The 25,241-nt window shown below is 49.7% G+C and overlaps 3 protein-coding genes across 4 annotated transcripts in view; 2 read left to right on the forward strand and 1 right to left on the reverse strand.

Annotated features, from left to right (window-relative positions):
- The window catches only part of APOC3 (apolipoprotein C3), a 177,704-nt gene that overhangs the window by 118,359 nt on the left and 34,104 nt on the right, over positions 1 to 25,241 (forward strand). The window lies entirely within an intron of this gene.
- Positions 1,377 to 15,446, forward strand: LOC140901751 (uncharacterized). Its single transcript, XM_073321152.1, has 10 exons — positions 1,377 to 1,571; positions 2,369 to 2,475; positions 2,564 to 2,700; positions 3,088 to 3,304; positions 3,613 to 3,735; positions 5,605 to 5,830; positions 6,359 to 6,506; positions 7,472 to 7,657; positions 8,834 to 8,976; positions 9,104 to 15,446. Exons 1-10 carry the CDS (start codon positions 1,525 to 1,527, stop codon positions 9,201 to 9,203), a joined length of 1,434 nt encoding a protein of 477 aa, XP_073177253.1. The 5' UTR covers positions 1,377 to 1,524; the 3' UTR covers positions 9,204 to 15,446.
- BUD13 (BUD13 homolog) lies at positions 10,339 to 25,230 on the reverse strand. 2 transcript variants are annotated; one of them, XM_073321146.1, is made up of 11 exons: positions 25,148 to 25,230; positions 21,994 to 22,087; positions 20,092 to 20,176; positions 18,654 to 18,711; positions 17,311 to 17,939; positions 16,152 to 16,507; positions 15,750 to 15,858; positions 14,159 to 14,297; positions 13,554 to 13,738; positions 13,057 to 13,138; positions 10,339 to 12,039 (listed from the first exon to the last, which is right to left on the reverse strand). In XM_073321146.1, the coding sequence occupies exons 2-11, from the start codon at positions 22,084 to 22,086 to the stop codon at positions 11,946 to 11,948; spliced, it is 1,830 nt and encodes a 609-aa protein (XP_073177247.1). In that variant the 5' UTR covers position 22,087; positions 25,148 to 25,230; the 3' UTR covers positions 10,339 to 11,945. The 2 variants fall into 2 exon arrangements, with proteins under 2 accessions (XP_073177247.1, XP_073177246.1); XM_073321145.1 differs by lacking the exon at positions 25,148 to 25,230 and adding an exon at positions 23,954 to 24,161.

The following is a 25,241-nucleotide window of genomic DNA, read 5'->3' on the forward strand; positions in this document are numbered from 1 at the left end:
CTTTGTGCAGGGTCAAGTCACAACAGCAAGTAAATTATACAGACACACGCTCACCAAACATCATTACCGGAGAGGGTGGGCAGCCCTGTGTCCATCAGCACCACTGAACTGCTCCTTCACCTTCACAGGACTTGTAAGAGACCAGCCCCCGAGGCAACTTAGGGGTTTTTAATGCATTTTGCTGGGAGTTTGGTAAACTCCTGAGGGAATGGGCTCAAAAGGGTGGGGAGAGAGAGAGATGACCTATGTTCAACTTGGCCAAGTCTCCAGGGCTGGAAGGGAATGGTTTTCTGTTCTGTTTGTTCTCGGATCCAGTCCAGTTAAGAAGAACAGCAAATACTGTCAGACTCATAAAACATCCGAGAGTTGGCAACACTGTAAATTTATTATTAAAAGTCCCAAGCCTGGGACTCAGGTTATTAGCTGAGGATCCCACTTTAAAAAAAAAAAGACAGACAGACAGGCAGCTAAGTTCCTGTTGCTCATTGCTGTGGAGAAAAGCTTGAAAACGTGAACCCAAAAGCAAATAAAAATAACCTTTGTCTCCAATTACTGAGCAGTTACCCCCTTATTAACCAGTGAGAAGGAGACTCTTCTGCATCCTTCCATTAACATCTGCCAGGACCGTTCAACTTGTTAATGAAACAGTGCTTCAAACAATTAAATGACTGATGACACTCAATTAACACGCTGATTGGCCTCTCAGCTAATTGGTGCTGGCTTGGCCAGCTTCTTGCTGGTGGCAACTTCAGCCTTGAACGGGTCCTCAGCAGCTCCGGCCCCAGGGAAGTCGTTGGCCGGATCAGGCAGCTTCCTGCAGCCATGCCAAAGAGCTGGCTCTGGAGATGCAGACCCGCCTTGAACAGTGCTGGCCAGTGGCTCTCCAGAGTCCCCCAAGCCTGGGGGACGTTCTAGCTAGCGTTAGAGAAGCAGCGTGGAAGGTACTGGCCTGGGAGTCAGCAGCCCTGGGTCTAACCCCAGCTCTACTGGGCAAGTCACTTCTCTCTGGGCCTGTTTTCCCCCTCCCTTCCTTTCACTATGCAGACAGGCCCCTGCCCCAGAGCTCACCAGGTGTGCACAGCACCTAGGGGCCCCCGCCTGCGAGTGACTGTCCCCTGCCAGAGGGCTGCGTACTTTCCCATGGTTGTTAGCGGCCCTGTGGAGCCCTGCTGCTCCCAATCCTGTCTCAGTTACAAACCTAGCCTGGGAAACACAGCGCAGCCCTTCCCCTCCTCTAAACTCCTGGTAACCTGGCATTCGTGGGGTTGCTAGAGCAGCATTCACATTCAAATCACTCTTGGGTGAAAGGCAGGAGACCAGGAACCATAGCAACCTGCAACACACACTAAACCCCTAAGCTCAGCCCAAACAGAGACTCCATAGAGCCCAGAAGCAGCTGCTCAGAGCACTCCTGGGTCCGTACCACCAGCCCTGTAGCCCGTCATCTCTAGAACCAGAAACTGCATCTCACAGGTGGGGGGCGGAGGGATTCCCTCCGCTTGCCTGACCTACAAAGCCTGGGAGATGGAGTCCCTGCAGTTTGCTTGTCTCTGTGAACTCTGCGACTGTGGGTAAGTGAGCGCCCGAACAGGCACAGCCAGACACACGCCCTTTCTTTATTTTTGCTTAAGGCTTCTAGAGCAAGAATTGGTTCGTTTCCCCACTCCACACACACTAGCCCTGATCTTAAGCAAAAGCTGCTGGCACTGAGGAGTGCAGGCAGGCTAGAAGCCATGGGCAGCACAGAGAAGGACAGCAGCCTGCTCTACATCTCTCGCTGTAGGGCTGTCTCTCTCTCGGTGTTAGTATGGAGCAGCTTTACAAAGAGCTATCATCACTTGTACTGCAGCGGTACCCAGAGGCATGAGAAAGTCTCGGCCCCACAGACCATCCATGTGCGTGTGCATGGATGTATTCTGTAGCGTTTACCCATGTCCCTGGGGACTTACAAATTTTAACCACCTCTTTTCAGAACATGACAGAGGCCTGCAGCTGTGCCCTGAGCCCTGTTGGTAGTGGGAGTTGGGCAGTAGCAGGCGGGGGGGCTGGGTCATTTCACAGTATTTGGTAGCTTCCAGCTCCTACCTCCACCCCAGGAGAGATCTCTTCCTCTTACCAATAGCATCCGTCTCCCCAGAAGCTCTGGGAGGTGCCAGGTGGAGGGGAGCCGTTCTCGGGGGTGCTGAAAGCTGCTGAGCACCTGCCGCCCCACTGCCCAGCACACAGCTCCCAGTGAGCAGACCCGGCTGCCTGAGCAGTGAGCAGTCACCCCCCCGGGGCACACAGGCTGGATGTGGAGAAGGCTCCCGGAGGGGAGGGGAGCCTGGTTTCAGTTCCTCTCTCTCAGCTGCTTCTCTGTCACACTCAGTCGACACAAGCGCCACAAGAACTGCAAGAAGCGGAGCCGGCCAGCGCCTCAGGACTGCAGGCGGCCCCAGCTGTCCCATTACAAGGCAACTTACACCCAGCCACCAAGTAAGCGAGGGGAACCAAAGCAGTCTCCCTAGTTTTACACATGCCCCGTGCGCCTCCCGGTCACCTCCTCACTCTTCCTCCCCTCCAGACGTGCATCCTCGAAGCAGCAAGAGGCCACTCCACACCCCTCCACACCCCAACCCCCCAGCCATGGCCTTCAGCACCACGCAGCGGGCAGAGTTCATCCCTTGGGAGCTGGGCCAGAGGACCAAGGCACACGTCCGGGTAACGCCAGCACCGCAGCTGATCCAGGCTAGGGTCCTGCCGTCCCCCTCTCCCGAGAGAGAAAGAAGAACCCCTCTCTCCCCCACCCGCCCCCCATTGAGAAGGCCAGGGCTCTACCCCACCCACTCACCTGCCCTGGCAAGGCCTGCAGGCCAAGGGGGCTCTGTGAATTAAGCCACGAGTCACCCCTCACGAGGGGAGGCGCCCTCTCCGGCTGGACACTCTGGAACCCAGTCAGTGCCAAAGGGGCCTGCACTGCCTGCTCTCCACTGAGCCCGGGTTAGCGCAACGGGTCGCTCCCTGGGAGTGGCGTGGGCCCAGCTGCCCCCCGGGGAAGAGACAGGCTGACCTTTCTAGCCCAAAGCACAGGGCGGTCATGTTTTGCAGGAGGCGTATCAGTGCCCAGAGGAGCCCTTCCAAAGCCAGAGTCTGTACCGCCTCCACTTCCCGCCCAGGGAGCCGGTCGTGGCCACCCTCCGGCGGCCCCCGACTCACAGGCAGCCCGACGGCTCCGGCTTCCCCCACACCACGACCACCAAGGAGAGCTACAAGGGATGGCGAGTGGAACGCCCAGCCTGCTATGGAGAGCCGCCAGCCCTGGCAGGTACCGCTGGGACCCCCCCGCCCCGCCCCGCCCCCCAGGCTGAGATCGGCCAAAGTGGCTGCATTAACTTGGGGTGCCCGCAGTCCACGTGCCCCACCCCTGAGTCCTGGATCTGGATAGCGCCCTGAGTGCTCGCCGGTGCTACAGAAGCCAGGAGGGCCTCTCCAATGCCAGACACCGGGCCCACAGTGCCTGCCATGGGGCTGGGCTGGGCTCCGTGCCCGGGAGCACGCCCGAAACCCAGGGTTCAGCCCGACCCGCTGCGCTGGGAACACTGAGCAGCACCAGCCCCGTTCTCTCCACCCCAGGCGCTCTCCTGTCCCCTGACCAGGTGGCCGAGATGGAAAGCACCACGCAGCGAGAGTTCACGGAGAAATGCGTCCCCAGACCGGAGCTGGTCAAAGGCCTCCAGGCTCAGCTCACCATCGAAGGTAACAGAGAGGATGAAAGCTTCCAGCCCCACATCCACATGGGCCCGGAAGCAGGGCTGCCCCCGCATAGGCTGTGCGGCACGCAGCCGCCCTCGCCGGGATTGCGCTTGCTGTTGGCGTCTTAGCAAGCCCGTCTCCAACACGTTCCCTCGTTTCAAGCATGGCCCTGCTGGTTTTATGGCTCCCTCTAACCAGCTTTGCTGGGCACAGGCCCGTCCCCCAAACATCCTCCTGGTCAGGGTTTGCCTGGCCTTGCCACTTTCATAGAACTGCCCTCCCCAGGCCCGCTGGGCCCTCCTGGGGCTCACCGCTGGTTCTCGCTTGTGCCTACCTTCTTCCTGACGGGCTGCGGGCTGCGTCGCCCCAGGTACCCCCTTCCTCCAGGCCCTTCTCCCAGCTCACTCGGGGCTGCCTTTGCCAAGCCTGTCCCAGCTCCTCTCTCACGGGCTCCTCCCAGCTGCGTTCTGCACCCGGTGTGCAGCCAGCTCCAGATACCCGGGACCCATCCTTAGCCTTGCCCCATCGCACCCTCAGCTGGGGCTGCATCCGCCGGGCCACAGCAGGGCTCAGCCCAGCTCCCCTTACGGGGCCGACTGGCCAGCCTGCCACAGGGCCCTTTGCCTCCACCCCAGCGGCTCCCAGGTGATACAGTCTCGGGCAGCGGTGCCCACCCTGCGGCCCATGTGACAGCCGCAGGGCCACACAGGGAGTATTGGATGCGGCCCACAATGGTAAACAGGGTGAGAACCACTGGTCTAGGGCAAGAGAGGTTCTCAAGCAGGGGAACACCGAGGTTTTTCAGGGGGTACAGCAGCTCAGCTAGATATTGGCCTGCTTTGACAACAGGCTACATAAACAGCCCTTGTGGAGTCAGTACGAACTAAAATGTCCCCCAGACGACGACTTGTTTACACTGCTCTGTAGACTAGACACTGAAATGTAAGTGCCATGTTTATATTCCAAGTGATTTATTTTACAATTCGTGGTAAAAACAAGAAAGTCAGCCATTGTTCAGTACTGGTGTGCTGGGAGAGAGCTGTATTTTTAGGTCTGATTTCGTAAGCAAGTAGTTTGTAAGGGAGGTGAAACATGGGGGTGCGAGAGACAAATCAGACTCCGGAAAGGGGTACAGCAGCCTGGGAAGGTTGAGAGCCCCCGGTTTAGGGGTACATCTACACTGCAAGAGGCAGCAAGTCTACGGACTGGGGCTCACGTTCGGTGCTAAAACCAGCTGTGTGGAGCTTGCGGCTTGACCCCGGTCCCTCACCCCGGTCCCTCAGGTCCTGAGCCCAAGTCTGAACAGCTCCACATGATTCTTAGTGCTGTAGCACAAGCCCTGAAGTCCCAGGCTCTGAGACTCACTGCCCCTTGCAGCGTAGACACACCCCAGGAGGCTGGTCACGGCGAGGTGTGAGGACGCTACGCAGGAAGGCCAGGATGGGGCTGTACCATATGCACAAAGCAGCACAAAGTTTCAGAGGCTAACAAGCATGGCAGAGCTGAGCTTACCGGCTGGGGGGGGCTCGTTTCCATGTCATTTCTCAACTGCCAGCCCAGGGGCTGTCGGAGTGCTGAGACGACACTGAAAGCCTGGGCTGAGCTCTCTCTGGGGTACTTTCCAAACCAGAACCGGGAAAAGCTTCCCCATTCTCCAGCCTGAGTTTACTGTCCAACAAGTTTGAGACTAGCTGAGAGATGTATCGTTTTATTAATCTGGCCTAAGACACGGGATGCTCTTGATTTCTGCAGCCCCTCTCACTAGGGTTGGCGAACCAGCCAAACCCTGCTCCTATAGAGAGGGGTAGCCCCTCCAAAGACTAACCCCCACCCCCATGGCACGGGACAGTACATTGCTTTCTGTTCTGCTAGGTGATCATGACATGACGACAACCCACCAGAGCACCTACCAGTCTGTGCCCTTAGGGAAGCGGGTAGCCCAGTCAAGCGGTAAGGGAGTAGTGCCAGCAAGGAAACGAACACAGGTGGAATACATTACCAAGTACCAGAGTGATTTCCCAGCATGCAGCTTGTTACCTGCACGGATTTGGCCTGCTCAGCCTCCTCTGGACAACCTGGCAATCAACCAGGGCTTCAGGTGAGTGCAGCCACCAAGTAACGCCCATGGGCAGTGCTTGGAATGGAGAAACCCCAGGCAAGACGAGGGGTTTGTCTCAGCATTGCAGCAAGGATCCCTCAGGTGGCAGAGCAGGTAAGCTGAGCCTTTGACAGAGATCTAGCACAAGGGCCCTCCCCTCCTCTCAGTCAGAAGAATGCTGCATCCAACCCCAGCAACAAGTTTTGGGAAGAGGAAGAAAACGAGATTTTGTTCCTATAAACAACATTGCCAAGGGTTTTGAGATCCTCAAGTGAACAGTGCCCGGCGGGCATTCACTGATATTAACGCACACACTTACCAAACGCAGTAGCTCAGTGTTGACCCCATTTTACAGATGGGGAAACTAAGGCATGGAGCAATGAAGTGACTTGTCTGAGATTGCACAGCAAGTCCTTGGCACAGCCACAAATAGAACGCAGGAGATGCACAGTGATGGCTGGTGTGCAAAGCTCTAAGGAACACCTGCTTCACCTCCTTGCAGCTGAAGTGTTTCCCTCTTCCACCCAGCACAGATTTTCAGACAGTGCAGAGGGAAAGCTACCATGGCTGGGACACCCGCAGATACCCTCATGCCAGCTCTATCAAGCTGAAAGAGGAGCTGGCAGACTTGGGGAGAGAGTGGGATGGAAAATTCAGTGGAGACACGGTGACCAAGGTAACGGGAAGGAAAGGGGGGTTATATGGAGATCAAGGGACTCTTTGAGCAAAGTTAATTTCAGTGAATGAATAAAGATGATTCTCACTGACACAGTGGGAATAAATCTAGTGATTAGAGCACAAGGTCTAGGAGTCCGGGTGCCTAGGTTAATTCCCAGCTCTGTCACTGCCTTGTTTTATGAGCTTGGGCAAGTTTCTTCCCCTCCTGTCTGTAAAATGGGAACAGTGACACTTCTTCGCCCCACAGGCTGGGAAGCTTTGAAAATCTCCTTAATTAGCCAGCGTTTGTAAAGGGATAAAGGGGTGTGGTCCATGCAGTTCCCACTGATGAACTGCTTGGAGATTCTTGGACAAGCCATGCCAGAAGTTCAGGATAATTATATTTTGCTTTCATTCAGTAAGTCAGTAACTCTAAGCCAGCGTGCAGGGTCAGGTGAGACCAGTATCTGGGCACCCCTTGGCTTTTGTGCCGAGGGTGCAGTGGTTGCTTTGTGCAGCATGGACAGAGAATCCCCTATTGCAGTGATCCTGCCAGTGGGGAAAAAAGGAAGCTAAAGAAAAAATGAGATGGAGGGAATGCTGCCTGAACCTCCCCTCCTCCCCCAACCCTTGGGTATCAGTGTCACTTTCCACAGTTTTGTCCTGTCCTGCCCCTGCATGGCAGAAATGGGCTGGCTCCCTCTTGCCCTGGTGTCATTGTGACCCAGTAGTAAACCATTGGTGTAAATCATGCACTCAGCCATTCCACTCCCAGCTCCACACCTGGAACAGCAAGTGGTGTTTCCCAACGCCACGTTCTCTAAGTACCAAGGGACAGACTTTTAAAAAACTCTGCCGTGTTCTCAATAGGAGCTACAAAGTGCAAAACTCTTTTGAAAATCTGGCTCTGCCTCTTTGCAATCTAGAGATGAAAAGTACTATAAAAAAGCTTGTGGTTGTTTTTCTGACTCTGTCTCTTTCCAGCTCTCTTACCCTCCTCTGCCCTTGGACAGGCCTCTGGAGACCATCCAGTGGCCCCCCACGGTGCTGAGATCCCTCCCTGCAAAGTTTGACGATTCCACAGCCCACAAGTTCTTCTTCAGAGACTGGGGAGCCCAGCCCCGAATCCGGCAAGGCGACCCCCACGGTGGAGTCTACATCCGACCTCTGGTAATACGATGGGGCCAGGAGACAGCTCCTGCTAAAGGGCTGCCCATGGCTGGTACCCTCACACAACACAGATGGTCCTGTGAAAGCAGAGTGCATCCAATAGCCTCAGCGCAGCCTTGTACACCAGACAAATTCCACAGGGTACCACAAAGACAGAGGCCACTGTCCCATGAATGATAATGTGCTCGAGAGAACAGCAGCCAAATTTCAGTCAGGGTCCTACCATGGCGGGTGCTGCACAGACTCCCCAGGCATGCAGAGTCCCTGTCCTGCAGAGTTTATTATCTGAATAGACACATGGAGAGACACATGGGGATTCAAGACACAGGCAGCGGGATAGCTGCAGATATCACCTTTAAAAGAAGAAGTGTGGCACTAACATGATGGGAGGTGAGGAAGGGAGTTGTTACCTGGGCCAAAGAGGTGTGGGAGAGGAAGCTGGTGGGCAGGGAATGAGGGAGTGGAACAGGAGCTTGGAGCAAACATCCAGTGAGGAAACAATGACCGGAACAAAGACAGCCCTCTTGCTGCAATGGGTAGGGCTGGAGCTGGGCACCCTACTGCTGCCACCAGTCAGTCTAGGTCCTCTACTGCTCCCCCCAAGAAGGGACACATCTGAGACAGCAAGAGGTGGAGGAAAGCAGCCCTTAGGCAAACATTCACCATGTTAAACCTGGGTATTTTGACTGCTACCCTGGCAGCACACACATGCTACTTTATGTCCCAGACCCCCTAGCAAACAGCATTCAGGAACATCCAGAAATATAGACGGCAGAATCCAGACAGGCCACGTCTGTCTGCCCCTCACACAGCCTGTTGTATATTTACAAGTGCCTTACCTCATCTGTTCTGTGACATTGGCAGTGACAGAGCATCTACAACTGACCGTGGCAACAACAGGGGAAAAACCCTGCTTCCTTGCTAACACATTTTAATATTTCCTAAAAGCAATTTCCTATCGTTCTCCATTTCTTTCTTTTTCAAATGTAATTACCTCTGCTCCGCATTCAGAACGGAAAAGAAGCTGACAAGTTGCCAGTATCTCTAGTTAGCAGTTGGCTCATGTTTAATGTAGCCATGGTTGGGGCAGGGGCCACTTTGATAGCGTTTCCCAACACCTTGCAGTGTAAAATACAAAAAAAAGGGACTGAACTCTGTGACTGTTTGGATTTCTAGGCCAAGTTTGAAAGCCAAACTACCACACACAGCACGTTCCTGCCCCAGAGAGCGGAGAAGGTGAAGAACTGCAAACCAGAGCAGAAACCAATCCGAGCACAGGGAAAGCAGGATTTCTCCACCGTCCACAGGGAGTCTTACAGGTACGGCTTCTTTCGGTGACTGAGTCCAGGCAGGCCATGGCAGCATCCTGATTGCTGCCATGCAACAACGGCTTCGCTTGCACTAGGCATACATCCACATAACTGGATTCTCCACACTCTCTTTCAGGCCAATCCCGCTCCCAGTCTGTCGTTTGCAAACGTACTTGATCCAGCAACAACAGCAGGGAAGAGAAGCAATGAATTCTCTTGTGCCCGTTAAAGCCTGATATGCAGTGTAGATCCAGGTCCCTCAGCCAAATCAACTCTGTCCCCAGGATGCTAATGGGCAAACAATTACTAACTAGACAATTTGATAAACTGTTTTTTGTGCATCTTAGCAACATTAAAATGGCATCATCTAAATCTCTGAGACTGAGTATGCCTATACTGCAGAGGTGTGATTGCAGCTCACACAGAAGTACACATGCTAACTTTAATCTAGCTAGCGTGGCTAAAAACAAAGACGCAGCAGCACAGAATAGATACACAAGTACATACCAAGGGTTCTTGGCAGGCTTGTACAGCCTGCATGTCTTCGCTGCCTTTTAGCCAGGTTAGTGAGATTAAAGCTAGCGCGGGTAAGCAATCACCTCCGATCACAGTGCAGATGCACCCTCAGAATAGCTACTATTAATTTGGCTGTTGTGCATGGATGTGGTATTTGTTTCTTAAGATACAGCAATACAAATGTAATATCCATTGAAATTACACAATAATTGTACCTAATTTCATTGTATTTCCTGTTTGTTTAAGGATTCTGTAGGAATTTTACCTTTAATAACTTTTAATATTTTAACACTAGCTTTCAGAGTGCATTAGCCTATTATTTTGCATTTTATTTTAAAGAAAATAAAAATTGTTTGTGCTTAGTGTTAGCACTTAAATGGTCCTGATTAGACAGATATGCATTCCTCAGCAAAAGGAGCGTTTCCAACTTTCTATCTGAACAACGCCAAACAGTAGTTTTCTGCAAAGCTGGAGTAACAGAGGAGCACCAGCAGCACGTGACTTATCAGAAAAATCAGACGACAAAAACAAAAGTCTATTTATATACGTCTATCTCAAGAGGGCAAAGGCCTACAACTTACATTGACTTAAAAAATCCAAGGGTTAATTTTTTTTTAATCACCAATTCAAACTTAATTGTAACTGTTGTGAACGATTATAATATGATGTCTGTGCCATGCATACATTTATCCTATACATGTATTTGTGTTTGGAGCTGGTCCTCACCAGGAACTTAAATCGGTAGAGCTACTTGTCTCAGGGGTCTGAAAAATCCACACCCCTGAGAGACACACCTATGCCAACTTAACCCCTGCTGTAGGTTTAAAGTTTAAAAAAACCACCCCACACAAAGAGCCAGCTAAAAAACAAAGTTATTATTTACAATTGTACATCCAGGTTACAGGACTGCTAGAAATTTAAATAAAAAAGGAGCATGACCTTTTGACCAGGAGAAAGCACCACCCCAAGAATCACATTTCCTAAGAAAACGTTTGCACTATACTTCCTACCCAGCACTCTCATGCAGCATGAGAACCATGGGAGCCTAATTCCTATCCCAAGACCCAGACTGCTACTAAGGTAAGGACCTTCCATGGAAACAGCTGGGGCATTCAACACCTTCTCTCTGCAAAGTAAACAAGAGAAAACTCCAGCTGCCTGTGAGATCAGAGGTGCTTTCTCAACAGGAGGGACCAGGCCACATTGTCTCTCCCTTAACTGTGGCTCAGAGTCTTGGCAGAGTGGTCATCTGTTCTGAAAGTTAGATTTCAGGTTTAAACAAACGTGCAAACAGCAAGGCTGTGACTATGCAACTGCCAAGCTAGCTGTTACTATCAGACCACTCGATAGAGACCAACCCCTTGCCATCAGATACTCAAAAGAAAATCACATTCAGCGTAGTACATTTAAACCCACCATTACCTGCATCTTTCCATAAGCAGTTAACCCAGACCAACTGCCAGAGCTTTTAGCCAGGATGGGTTTTTTGTCAAATATAACAAAAGAGTTTCTCCCCCACACCCCTCTCTCAAAAAACCCCATTTAGGAAGGGACCAGATAGTGATGTAACACCATATGGAACAAGGCATTGTAGGAAATATTCGTCTACTTAGCTTAGCTCACAGCTAAGAGCAAAAGGGGCTTCTGCTTTATAACTTTCACTGCCAGTCGAGGAATCCACACATTGCGGGACAGAAAAGCCACTTCAGGCTCCTTAGCAATGACATCAGGCAGACTTTCTGAGGCACAACAGCGACAAGCCAGCTGATGGTATTAAAGCACGAGCTGCCACCACTGCCTACAAATACCTGTTGAGCTCCCCACAGCTGAAATCTCAACTTTCGGTTTACAATCTTGACACGCAAAAGCATAATTATTCTATGAAGTAGTTTTCTTTAATCCTCTCCGCACCCCAGAGAAGCACCTGAGATTTGGGACACAACTGAAAACCAACAGATCCCAAAAACACCTCCAGGGGACCAGGAGTTTGGCTGAAAATAGGGTTACAAATGTATTTATATATAATTTGTTAAAAAAATATTAATGCCAGAAACTGGTGTCTCTTCTGCATCTCACAGCAGGTCCAAGAGAGCAGAACAGCTCCTGCAGGTAGCAGGATACTGCATTTTGCCTCTGCATTCAACCTGTTGGCTGCTCGCAGTAAAGCTGTAGAAATTCTTCTCTGTGCTCAAGGGACCCAAAGTTTCCCCCTTCTCCTCTCTGCCTGCCTGGACAGAGTGACCTGTTTTCATCCTCTTCCAGGAACATCTTGAACTTTCCTTTAGAGGCAGCCTTATCATCCCCAGGTAGTCCTCTTTAACACTAAATGCTATGGAGAAGAGGTGTTCAGGGAAGAATAAGCCATTTCTTACAGCTCTTGCAACGGCATTAGGTGTACTGAGGTCTCTCTTCCTCCCTGCCAGGGAGCCAGGAGCAGTCTTCCATTTGGTTCTCTCTTTTGTTTACATGTCCTCAACACTCCATTTATATGCAAGCTCCTGAACTGCCTTCTTGCTGGCTAGCCTGGCAAAGCGCTTCTGTTCAAACCCATTGGACCTACAAAATAACATCAACAAGAGTGTGGGTTGGTGCACAATATACTTTACCAAGCCATTTCTGAGAAATGAAACCTTTTGGAATGACCAGATTGCTCAAGCTCCCCTCCATTTCTAGATTGCTGGCTCAGTTTCAGATCCATCCGTAGTTAACAACAGCTGGTGCCATCTGGTGGCAGTTCAGTGGCCACTGTACAGCAAATTAGGTGAGACTCCTTCCAGTTTCTAACGATAGATGTCCTGACTGCAAAAGCCACGTATCCCCACATTGGCAAGACGGACAAACTATGGAGATTGGTCTCCCAGCTCACCATAGCAAGGGTCTGCAAATGTCAGCACTGAGGCATATTAGCAAGGGGGAGAGCAGGGTGTGGAAAGCACAGATGGTAAGAAAATGGCAAGTATTTTCTGTGAAAAATTAAAAACATACATTTCATGGAAGTTTTTGTTTTTTCATCTAAAAATGAAAAAAAAAAAAAAAAGTTATAATCAATACAAAAAAGACCGGTTGGGGTCCTCCTCCCACCTCACTGGGGAAAAAAGAGGGGGAGGATGGGAAAGGGGAAAAGAGGAAGGGGCATGCACCTGCAAAAACCTGAAACCCAATAGTTGGTCATTTCAATTTGACCAACGATTTGTAAAATTGCCAAGGCAAACATTTTTCGGTATCACTGAAAAGCCATTTTCACGCCCCAAAAATTCAAGCAGCTCTAACGAGAAGCCTGCAGTGCTGCTTACCCAGGCTGCTCCCCTTGTGCTGATCAACAGAGAACTCTGGTCTTTCGGGGCGTTGAGCCAGCACCTCACTCTGGCATGAAATTCACATCATTAAAAAAAAAAAAAAAGCTTTGGAAGCTCATTAAGCCAAGAGACTGTGTGCAAACGCCTTTGTGTGCAGGCAGTACAGCATGCTTCCCCCATGCCTTTGTCTGGGTTATCCCCTGAGCTCAGGGTAAGCTCTTCAGGGCAGAGGCCCATCTACTACCTCTACCGCTGCAAACTTAACAGGAATGCCTACCTGTCCACTCCATCCCAGCGATACCCAGGCCATAAGTTAAACCTGTTCAGGGGAGGTGCTGGTCCATTGTACCTGGGCTTCTCTAGAGACAGAGAAAAGCAACAATATAATCCATTACTATTTCAGCCCAACCATGTGGTTATGTTAACATCAATCGAAACCAGTGTACACACACAAGCGCTGAATGCTGAGCCAGCCAGCCAGCCCGCTGAGCACTGACCATTATTCATGGAGGCAACTTCCAAATACCACCTTTAATCTAGTTTAACTCTGTTGGTTCATAAGACCATAGCACTGTTGTTCACCTGGTCTCTAAGCCAATCAGACCACAGCTGGCAAACAACAGTACAGTGAGTTATTACCACTACTGCACGAACATCCACCAGAAACAGACTGATCTGTTACGGTGAGTCTTGTGCTGTGTATTTATTCACAGCAGCCTTGTTCACCAGTGCAATCACTGGAGCCCTGAACTGCCATAACAAATACAAACCAACCTCTCTTATCCTTGCTCTCTTTGGCTTTCTTCTTTTTGATGAAGTTAGCCATGGGGTCCCCTTCTCTTTCCTTCTCTCGAAGCATCTGATCCAAGTCTTGGTCATCAATGTAACGAGCCAATGGCTTCTGCATCTCCTTTACTGCATCCTCCACATTCTGCTGCTGCTGCCTACTCTGAGCCAGGCTTGAAAAGAAACATACGAAGCCTTATGTTAGAGCAAGTCAGACCCAGGGCACATCCTACTGCTTGCTCAGTGTGCTTGGCTGACTGCAATCCTGTGCTACCAACAACTGTACGGCACTCACACTCCACACACCAGTGTTGGACAGGAAGATTCAAGAGATCTCTAAGATGACAGAGAACATTTGGTGTCCAGGTCACAGGTTCAAATCCAGAATCTCAGTGCCTGGTCAGTGCTCCCTGGGAAAGGAGTCCAGTGATCTCACTCCAGTCACAAGTGGGCCTGCATCCATATCACTCAAACCACCATCAAAATGGCCATCTTTGTTGGAAACAGAGGTGTTACATCATTAGGGGGAGGGGATATTATGCCATGGAACAGAAGGACTGAGCAGTTTGCTATTGAACTCTGGGGCTTCTTACCCCTTGCCCCACTTGGCATACAGCTCATCTCTCTCAGATTTCGCCTCCGCCTTCTTCTGCTGTTCAAGTCGTTCCTGCGTAAGGTCCCTCTTGCGGCCTGATTTGTCTCGAAAGACTGTTTCAGCATTTTGGGATTCATCTGAAGACATGAGAAGGTGCAGGTTAGTCATTTTAGAACATTTCCAAGATCTTAGTCAATTCAGTTAATCACTTCTACGTACTTCAAGAGCCTTGTGTTTTGGTTGGTTGATGTATTTTTTTTGTTTTTAAAGTATTCCAGCCTCAGAAAAAGGTCACCAACCAATAACAACAGAACCACAACCACCAGTTTCTAGCCACTGACCACAACTGTCCTTGTAGGTAGGCCTCTTCAAATCTCAGTCTGACCCTGTTCTTTTAAGAAGTGCTCCCTGAGCCTGCCTAGCACCCTGATGCAAGTCCCAAAAGCTCCCCCTCTCTATTATTATTTCATGGGGAGCAGTGCTCGGGGGTGGGGAGGGTTCCACCATTTACATTTCATTTACTTTACAGGCCTAGGGCCCTTTGTTTTCAGTTTTTATTTAATTTTTCCCAGGAATTTATCAGTGTTTATTACCACAACACCAAAAACAGGTGAAAATCAGTGCAAAAAACTATTAATAATGTTTCTAGGTAAGTATCAGGGTTTATTTTGGTGAACGGAAAGATGGGAAAAAAGTATTCAGTAGATGGATTACTGCTTTGAATTCCGTTCAATGTGGTTTGCTACAGAACTAAAACAGAACTCAAAACACAATGCCACTTCTGAGTTTAAGAAAACAATATATTGCTAATCCCCAAACAAGACTTTTCATTTGAATAAACAGTTTACTGTTGTAGACTTAGAACTATTAACCTATAAATATTTACATTTAATAATTGGGCTACACCATTTGCCGCGCATACACTCAACTTCATCCTTTTCTCCTGATTTTGGGTTTTTTTTAAACTTTTGAATACCTCCTTGTGTTCTGAAATGTATTCTGATATAGATTTTAGTTTTCTTCCCATTTTAGTGTGTCAAATCTTTAAACCGTTAGCTGCTAACAGCTTGAAATGTGTACATGGTCGGCATGAGATTTATCAGTATGTTCGGATGCACACACACGCACTTCAGAGCTTGCATGCGTGCCTGTTTGTTTATTGTGTGTACCTTATCTAGGTTAATACGTAGCCTTACTTCAACAAGCAATTTTGCATGTACACACACGCAGAGTATTGTATTATCGTAATACATATATCTCATGCAATGTCTTGTATTTTCCTAATAAAACACGTTTTTTTTATGTATTTGAATGATACAAAAGTATGGTGAAAATGAGAAAAAAAAGTGAATACTTTTTGTAAAACCTGCGACTTTTTTTAGTAAAAATCGATTTAAACTGAAAATGAAGGGGCTTTACAGGCCCTTCGAAGGCCTTTCAGAGTGCCTAGATGCTACCCCACGGAGAATCACTTCAGCCAGGGCCCACCACACCCAAAACCCCTACGACTAGCACAGAAAAAAGCAGTAGGAACCAGGCTGTAGGTTGAAGGAAGGTTGATGCCCATTACAGTCTCATTAACTCTTTACCTTCCAAGTGTTTGTTATTTCTGTCATATCTCCTGTGCTCCTGCTGTTCTCTCCGCAGCAGGTCGGCTGACACCAAGCCAGCTTTACCCCCAGACAGCATCTGGCTGGCCTGCAAATCCAAAAGGGATACCACACATTATCACTAGCTGAAGGCTGTGGAGGCCCATCCATGTAATGAGCTGGTGATCTCAGTCCAGTTCTTAGGAGAAATGCCCATATCACCAAGCCACCTCCCTCCCCAGGGCAATAACTGGCCCCCTTGTGGGCACTCTCAGCAGACACACAAAGACTGAGTGGGCCAAGAGGACAAAGCTAATCACTCATCCTTACCAATGCTCACTGCAGGACGGGGTGAGGCATGTAAGGAGGGCAGCGTGGGAAACGTATACCTTACAAGCTTACCCTCTGGTCCTCTCCTCTCTCCCCCTGGAAAGATCTTTTAGAATCTGGGCCTCGACGAGGAGGCAAGAGGCCAGGAGAGCTCCTTGAACTGTGGAGTTTCTTTCCAGCTGCCTGACTCCTTCGGGGAGGAGATAAATCAGAATCCGAAGATGTGTTCTGATTCCTCTTGGGAGGAGAGAGTTTGGAGTGGGAGTCACGGTGTAGCAGGCCTGGTCTGCGACTGTTCCGAAGGGGGGAAAGGTCAGAATCAGAGGAATCCTGGGAACTTTTCCGTGGCAGTGAAGAATCAGAGTCATGCCTCTTGCGCCTTTTAGGCGACAGAGCCTGTTTAGGCTTTTTATTGGCTGGAGAAACGCCTGCAATAATACAGAGATATCAAATTATAATCACAGAAGAAATACAATTTGGAGCCCTGTAAAAGCCTGGACACGCTAGCGTCTGTGATGCATCTCTGCAGAGCTAAACTAGCCAGTTTTGGAAACCAGAAGAGATGTTAAACAAGCCATGTGATAATAGGGTACACAGACAGCTAAGCCCTGCCTGAACACTCCTTTTAGAACTCTATATCAAACTCTAAGAACAGCCCCAACTGGTCCTGGACATTATTTTGAAAATCCCTCTTCTACACCTATAAAAATACTGGTAAAGTACTTAGGTATAATCAGCATTGCTCCAACAGCTTCGTTCCTGATTGAGGCTATTTCCCATCAGCATGGGCTAGGTCAGCTGTCCCTAAGGCCACCTCTTCATGTGCAGGGAAAAAGGATATTATTAACATTCACTAACACGTGTTGGAAATATTCTTCTCTTTCCGTGAGGTTCCTTTTACTTGAATTTGCCTCTGATATAGGCACTTTGAGTTGATTTGTAACTCCTTGCTAAGTCTGTGCAGAACGGGACTGAGAGACTTAGCTTTACCATTACAAAACTTTCGTTACTGGGGATTTTTGTACTTGTTGTAAGATAAGTCCAAGTCCTACCATCTTTAACTTACCAAGGGAAAGTGTAAAACACTGATTCCAAATCCCACAGCTGGCAGCAGTGTTCAAACATGGTCACAGACTGGGGCCTGACAAACGTTTAGAAATAACACGAACTTGAGTGACTTGCTGTTCCCAAGAGCACCCGGCTAGCGCTGGATGATCTCATACACACTCACCTCTTGTGCTGCTTTGTTTTTTCAGCCCATTAGGTGATCCAGTTCTCTTTCTCTGACATGGTGATGTGGCTAGGTCAGAATTGTCTCTGTTCTTCCTGGGGGGTGAAAGATCTGGAGTTATCTGCTGCTTATGACGCGATGAGGACTTGTGTGGGAAGCCGGATCTCAGATTAGATCGCTCTCCTTGGATTCCTCCTGGTAGCGATTTGTCCATAGTTTTGTTGCTTTTTTTTCCTGACACTGAGTCGCGGCGGCCCCGGCGGGGCGGCGACAGGTCCGGCGAGTCGCGGCGGCCCCGGCGGGGCGGCGACAGGTCCGGCGAGTCGCGGCGGCCCCGGCGGGGCGGCGACAGGTCCGGCGAGTCGCGGCGGCCCCGGCGGGGCGGCGACAGGTCCGGCGAGTCGCGGCGGCCCCGGCGGGGCGGCGACAGGTCCGGCGAGTCGCGGCGGCCCCGGCGGGGCGGCGACAGGTCCGGCGAGTCGCGGCGCTGATTCCTGGATGGAGACTCATCTGAAGAATCATGACGCTGCTTCCTGGGTGGAGAGCTCTCAGGTGAATCATGGCGACCTCTCCTGGGAGGTGATGGTTCAGACGAGTGTTTAATTTTCTTTTGTTTTGTGGTTTCTGAACTGGAAATAAAAACAAAACAAGGGGTTTGTAAAGCAGCCAGCGGGGGTTTAAAGGGTGTTAATAGCTCTCCTGAATGGAGCGCTGGTTACCAATTCACATTTCGTTCTCAGTTTCACAGACAGACGTTCACACAGATTAATTCCTGCACTTGTCACCTCTGATCTGTCACTACCACACAAAAACCCCAAAAGGGCTCCTATACCTGGGCCCTCTGAGCTCCGGCCGTGTTGGCATTTAAGTTCTACCAGAATCACTTTATGACCAACATGATACTTAAAATCTGTTTCAGCCCCTTCCACTATTATGGGCAGTCGGAATGTTTTTAGGAGTCATACGAGAATATAAAGATCCCAAGTCTGTTATGAAAACGAGGGAACTCTACTGTCCTCATCGCATTCCAGCTTTGCTTGGCAGCACGCAGTCACCAACATTTTCTCTACATATTTAAATGACTATGGAATAAATCTGCTTCCTGTGTTAAGGTGTTGTGTAGTATTTCTGTACACTGTAATAGACAGTTACTGCATTCTCCCCCAGAGGTGAATGCATTTTAGGACTGAATAAAGCAATCCTCCTATATCCCTTTCCTACATCATAAGGCTTAACTGTAAAGTACTGTGAGACCCTGTGATAAAAGGGGCAACACTGAAAACAAAGTATTATACAAAATAAAAAAGAACCTGGTAACCACGACCCCAGGCAAAGTCCCATACCTTGCTATAGACTTGGCAGCTAGAGAAAGGTCTGAGCTTTGTGAATCTTCATTCTGATCTAAAAAAAGAAAAGATCATCACTTAGACTCTCGTCATAGTGGACCACAAGCTAAATATGAGTCAACAGTCTAACACTGTTGCAAAAAAAGCGAACATCATTCTGGGATGTATTAGCAGAAATGTTGTAAGCAAGACGAGAGAAGTAATTCTTCCATTCTATTCTGCGCTGGTTATGCCTCAACTGGAATAGTGTGTCCAGTTCTGGGCGCCACATTTCAGGAAAGATGTGGACAAATTGGAGAAAGTCCATAGAAAAGCAACAAAAATGAGTAAAAGTCTAGAAAACATGACCTATGAGGGAAGACAGAGGGGACATGATAACAGTTTTCAAGTACATAAAATGTTGTTACAAGGAGGGAGAAAAATTGTTCTTCTTAACCTCAGAGGATAGGAAAAGAAGCAATGGGCTTAAATTGCAGCCAGGGAGGTTTAGGTTGGACATTAGAAAAAACATCCTGTCAGGGTGGTTAAGCACTGGAATAAATTGCCTAAGGAGGTTGTTGAATCTCCAGCACTGGAGATTTTTAAGAGCAGGTTAGACAAACACCTGTCAGGGATGGTCTAGATAATACTTAGTCCTGCCATTAGTGCAGGGGACTGGACGAGATGACCTCTCAAGGTCCCTTCCAGTCCTATGATTTCTCCCTAAAATGAGAGCACATCTCAGGACTTGTGAGGTATATGCTTTTTCTGTTGGTGTTTTATTTTTCAGCTTGCAGAGGCAATATACTCAGGGGAAGGGAATCGGAAAGTTAGCCCAGATGTGCTCCCTAGATGAAGTCAGACAGGGCTCCCTGCAATCAACTAAGAGGGCCCCTGCCCTCACATCTTCTGCAGATGATGCCTATGCTCACTTTCACCCTCAATTCCATCGATGACAACCTGACAATTGCAGGGCATCACCTTGCTGAAGTCAAGCTGAAGGTCTTGGCTTTATCTTCAAACCCATTCACAAGTCCTCCCATCCGCATCTCATCCTGTGTCCCACTGTATCCCATCAGCCCCTCTGTTCTCTGTAAAATGCCAGTCCTGAATCTCTCTTCATTTCCTTCTATCACTTTCCACATGCAACTTTCCATGCTGCCTCTTTCCTGTGGAACACCCCTTCTAAGCCAAACCACTTCTCTTTGGTCAAGTTCCTCCTGAAAGCTCTTTTCTTCTGTAAGGCTCATAAGACATATGTATTGAAATATGGAATGAAAACCCTATAAAACCTAACACTTCTCCATCTCTGGGTTACAGAGTGTTTCCTATTTCCTACATATCTATCTTTAATTGTAAATTATTTGGAACAAGGACTTACTACATTTGTGGGTATTGTACCAAGCTGAAAACTTTACTGGGGCTAAAACAACCACAACCACCACTCCAAGCTTACCTCCTAAAAGCTTCCATTTATTGTTTGTCCGGAATTCTTCCATCCGTTTCACTTCTTCTGGACGCTCATCAATAAACTCTGCCACCTGAATGTAATGTAGCAGAGTTAGAACCAAAGAGATTTTTTACTCTCAAAAATAAACACATTCAGGCAACTAATGTGGTTTGCCTGTAAACCTCCATTATTCTGCTGCACAGACTTCCTGTACATTGATATCAAAACATACAATATTGCTAAAGCCTCTGACTATGTATTAAATGCTGGGTTGTTCTCTGTAACTCTAGAAAAGAACACATCCCTTACTACTTAAGTTGCAAAGTCTAGCTCACAACATCAATTGCACAGGCTTATTTGATTTCATTACAAGAGGTTGTTTTAAAACTTTTCAAAATATTTCTCTCATCTGTTGCTTTTGTTTTGGAACAGCTCTCCTCTGCTTCTTTTTCATTTAAAAATCAATCTCTAAAGACCCACCATGCCAAGCAGTCTCAGATCAAAATTTAGATTTGGCTCAAAAACAGGAATTAGCAAAAAAAAAAAAAAATTATCAATTCCAATGGGAACTTTGTTTGTTTGTATTTGTTTGAAGGGAAGTTTTAAATCTAAACAGTATCTGTTCACAAGACATTGAAGATGGGCTACCGCAAAAGAAGCAGTAAGTGAAACTGATCAGTCTCATTAAAAATCTTTCAGTATCTCAGGTGCTGTTAGTAACTCAAACAAAGGCTTTTAAAAATATGATTGTTAACTCAATAACATCCTACTAAAAGTTGCTAGTTACAGTCTGTCTACTTACAGTGTGTCATTGGAACCTGAACTAGACAAAGCACAGGAAAATATGCTCTAGCACAGTAATTCTCAACGAGGGGTCCGTGGCCCCCAAGGGGGCCTCGAGCAGGTTTCAGGGAGGCCTCCAAGCAGGGCTAGCATTAGACTCACTGGGGCCCAGGACAGAAACCCAAAGCCCCACTGCATGGGGCTGAAGCCCAGGTCCCTGAGCCCCACCACCCAGGGCTGAAGCTAAAGCCTGAGCAATGTAGCTTTGCAGGGGCCCCTGTGGCATGGGGCCCCAGGCAATTCCCCTGCTTGTGACCCCCTAACGCCAGCCCTGGCTTTTACATGCAGAAAACCAGCTGTTGCAGCAGAGGTGGGCCGGGGAGTTTTTATAGCATGCTGGGGGGCCTCACAAAGGAAAAAGGTTGAGAATCTCTGCTCTCGGAAGCAATTACCCCAGAAGAGGGACATGAGTCATGAAGCATAATGGTCTCTAAGTGCTTTTCAGTTACTTTTAGACACTCGCATCCTGGATTCTCTATGGGACGTGTAGTGTAACACAGCCCTTGTGCAGCCACATCTTTCACACGTGCTCTGGGACAAATCTGACACTGATTAAGGCCAACAGAGTTGCACCCACTTATGCCATTGGTCAATTTTACTTCCTATTTCTGAAACATCTTCACAGAACAGCAGCACTGCAGGGTCAGCTGCTCTCTCCTTTTGCTATAATGTTGTTTTGTTAATTTTTTTAATGCAAGACAGAGATGTAGTAAGTAACAGTCCCTATCACCAACAGCTTACAAACTAAATGCTCCCTTTGCTGACAGTTGTACAAGGCTGAGCAGAACGAGGCTCCAGTTTGCTTTAAGCTTTTAGATCTACTGCAATGCATATATAAAAAATCTGAATGCAAAGTATCATTCTTTCTAGGATGCTAATGAGATCTCTCTACAGTTAAACCAGACAAGTTATTCACTTTGTCCACTTACACAGGCAGCCATTCCCCCGGGCACTGCTTGGCAAGTGTTTCCCCCCATGATGACAGCAGGAAGTTTGTAAGGGTGCTCAATAAAATCAGTACTTTGGTTTTTGATAGCACAAGCCTCCCGACCCTTGAGTACCCACCACAGGCAGATCCCCGTCATCCTCTTCCTCCTCCTCTTTCTCTTGTGCAGCAGAAATGCTATTCCAGCTCACATCATCATCCACTATTCGCATCCTGAGAGGAGGGGGAGAAAGGTAGTGGTGGCATTAGGAAAGGACCATGGCTCATGGGAGTGAGTACAAAGCAAATGAATGAAGCAATAAGGGGCATGTGTGTCCAATGTACGCAACTCAGGTGGCAGGCAAAGAATGGACCCTCAGAGACACAGCAGTTGCATTTTGCATCCCCATAGTCTACTGCTGTGAGACCAACCACCCCCAATCAGCCACCTAGGGGTGATGCTCTAGCTATACCTCTCCCCATATGCAGTGAACAGGGCAGGGGGAGCAAGAAAAAAAGCTACACAAGCCCCTAGCCCCAAACACACACTGGGGATAGGGGTAGACACAAGTGTTCTGGTCTCAGAAGGGAGGAGATGCCTGGTGGGCCCCCATGGTTAAGGGGTTACTTGGGGATCCTTCAGAGTGGAAGTGGAGGAGGTCTCTCAGATTCATAGATTCCAAGGGCAGAAGGGACCATTGTGATGATCTAGGTTCTCAACCTGCAGCCATGGGCCGCTTATGTCCCAATCAGCACAGAGCAGCAGCCCATGTGACATCCTATGGGCCACACAGGTAGTATTGGATGCAGCCCACAAAGGTAAACAGGTTGAGAACCTGGATCTCCTATATGGCATAGACCAGGGAATTTTCCCACAATAATTCCTAGAGCAGATCTTTTAGAAAAACATCCAGTTCTACCTTTCTCTGCTACATTGAAGAGCCCATTATCACATATTTATTCCCCACCTAGGTTCTTACAAACTGTAACCAGGTCACCCCTTAACCTTCTTTTTGTTAAGCCAAATAGACCGAGATCCTTGAGTCTGTCACTATAAGGCAATGGCTCTCAACCTTTCCAGACTACTGTACCACTTTCAGGGGTCTGATTTGTCTTGCGTTCCCCCGAAGTTTCACCTCCCTTAAAAACTACTTGCTTACAAAATCAGACATAAAAATATAGATGTGTCACAGCACACCAGTACTGAACAATGGCTGACTTTCTCGTTTTTATCTTATAAGTGTAAGATAATCAACTGAAATATAAATACTGTACACACGTTTCAGTGTATAGTCTATAGAGCACTGTAAACAAGTCGTTGTCTGGGCTTTTTATGTAGCCTGTTGTAAAACTAGGCAAATATCGAGATAAGTTGATATACGCTCTGGAGGACCTTGGCGTACCCCTAGTTGAGAATAGCTGCTATACAGCACATTTTTCAACCCTTTAATCACATCCCTAAGCGCTGTGGGGAAAATCGTTGGGGGGGGGGGGTCCAGGGAGCCTGGGGAAAGTCTGGAGGAGCCAGAGGAACCCTTAGGGCGGGAGAGGGGGGTCCCTCGGAGCAAGGGGGGCCAAGGGAGCCAGGGGGACCCTTAGGGCGGGGGGGTCCCTGGGAGCAAGGGCGAGCTAAGGGCTGGGAGAGCCTGGGGACCCCTTAGGGTGGGGTGGGGTCCCTGGGACCAAGGGGGGGGCTAAGGGAGCCAGGGGGACCCTTGGGGGGGTCCCTGGGAGCAAGGGGGGGCTAAGGGCTGGGAGAGCCTGGGGACCCCTTAGGGCGGGGTGGGAGGTGGGGAAGGGGGTCCCTCGGAGCAAGGGGGGGGGCTAAGGGAGCCGGGGGACCCCTTAGGGTGGGGAGGGGGGTCCCTCGGAGCAAGGGGGGGCCCAGGGAGCCAGGGGGGGCTAAGGGAGCCAGGGGGACCCTTAGGGCGGGGTGGGAGGTGGGGAAGGGGGTCCCTGGGAGCCAGGGGGGCCCCACCGCGGAGCTCGGGAAGCCGGGGGCAGCGGCGCGGGGCCCGAGGAGCCCTGGGGGCGGGACTCCCCCGGGGAAGACCCGAGGCAGGGGGCCCCCGGGGAAGACCCGGAAGCGGGGCCACTCACCCCCTGCCGCCGCTCCCCGGCGGCTTCTTCCTCCGCTTGCGCCTGCCGCCCTCGGGCTCGGCCGCGGCCCCGCCCAGGTAGCGCCGCAGGTACTCGGCCTTGGACAGGCCCGGGGCCGCCATGGCGGCGCGGCGCGGACGGGGCGGCGACGGGGACAAAACGGCGCGCGGCGCGCACCGGAAACCGCCTGGCCCCGGCCGGCGCACGTGGGGCGGGGCGCGCGGGCGCTTCCGGCGGGGGAGGGGTGTGGGGCGCGCGGCGGGGCTCCTGCAGCGAGGAGTTCCCTTGGTCTCCGCCTGCTGGTGCGCGCTGAGCGGGGGAGCGGGACTGGGCGCAGGGACCGCCCTAGGCCGCAGCGGGGTAAAGGATTAAAACGGCCTGTCCGGACATTAAACGCCCCCGTCAGGCCGAGGGCCCTGCTGGAGGCTTGGGCTGGAGTTGAACCAGGATCGGGAGCTGGGGGCCACGCCGCTGAACTGCAGGATGAGGAAGGTTGAGATGGTGTTGGGGGTATTTTTAGTAAGAGTCAGGGCCCCTGTAACCAATTAAAACTCACAGCAGGTCAGGACCTGGCTGACTTCTGCTTTTTAAAAAAAAGTTTAGGACAAAATAGGGAGCTTAGCTACAGGGTACGTGCAGCGGGTAAGGAGCGGTGGAGGGCCCCTGCCGGCTGCCATCTACAACCAGGGGGATCTTGCAGCTCCCAAGGGCTGAAATCAGATTCTGTGACTTACACGACCTCCATGAAAAAATCATTGCCTTCTTATAATTAAGGCTGCCTCCCCCTTTACTGCTGCAAGTGGAATATAATAGTGCAGTACAGCTGCCCCACTTTCTCAGGCTGAAAGTTAGACAAACCCATCTATTGTCAAATTATTCCTTTTTTATTCTGAGCACAGCTCAGAGTACACTCAACTGCCTCTACACTGCCAAACCCCTCACTTGGTTAAGTATTAGCCATAATCAGAGATTGTGTTGATCCACCACTAATTGTTTTGTTAGCTTTTCCTCCCAAGATTCAAACCCAAGCTTCTCTGGGCCTGGAGTTCTCAGCTGTGAGCTTGAGGACATGCACAAAAAAACAAAAATGGGGCATGGAACTATGCAAAAGCAACACTTTGTTAATTAATACTTTACATTGGAACACAGTGTAGAGAAGGTGAGGGTAGTTTTCATTTAAAAACAGAAGTGTACCATCAGTCTGGAGACACTAGCTGCAGAGCCAGCTGCTACTCAAGGATCTAGCACCAACTGCTGCTGGAGGAGGGGTGTTCTACTGATCCCAGTT

Source organism: Lepidochelys kempii, chromosome 22, assembly GCF_965140265.1.
Source record: "Lepidochelys kempii isolate rLepKem1 chromosome 22, rLepKem1.hap2, whole genome shotgun sequence".
Taxonomy (NCBI): domain Eukaryota; kingdom Metazoa; phylum Chordata; order Testudines; family Cheloniidae; genus Lepidochelys; species Lepidochelys kempii.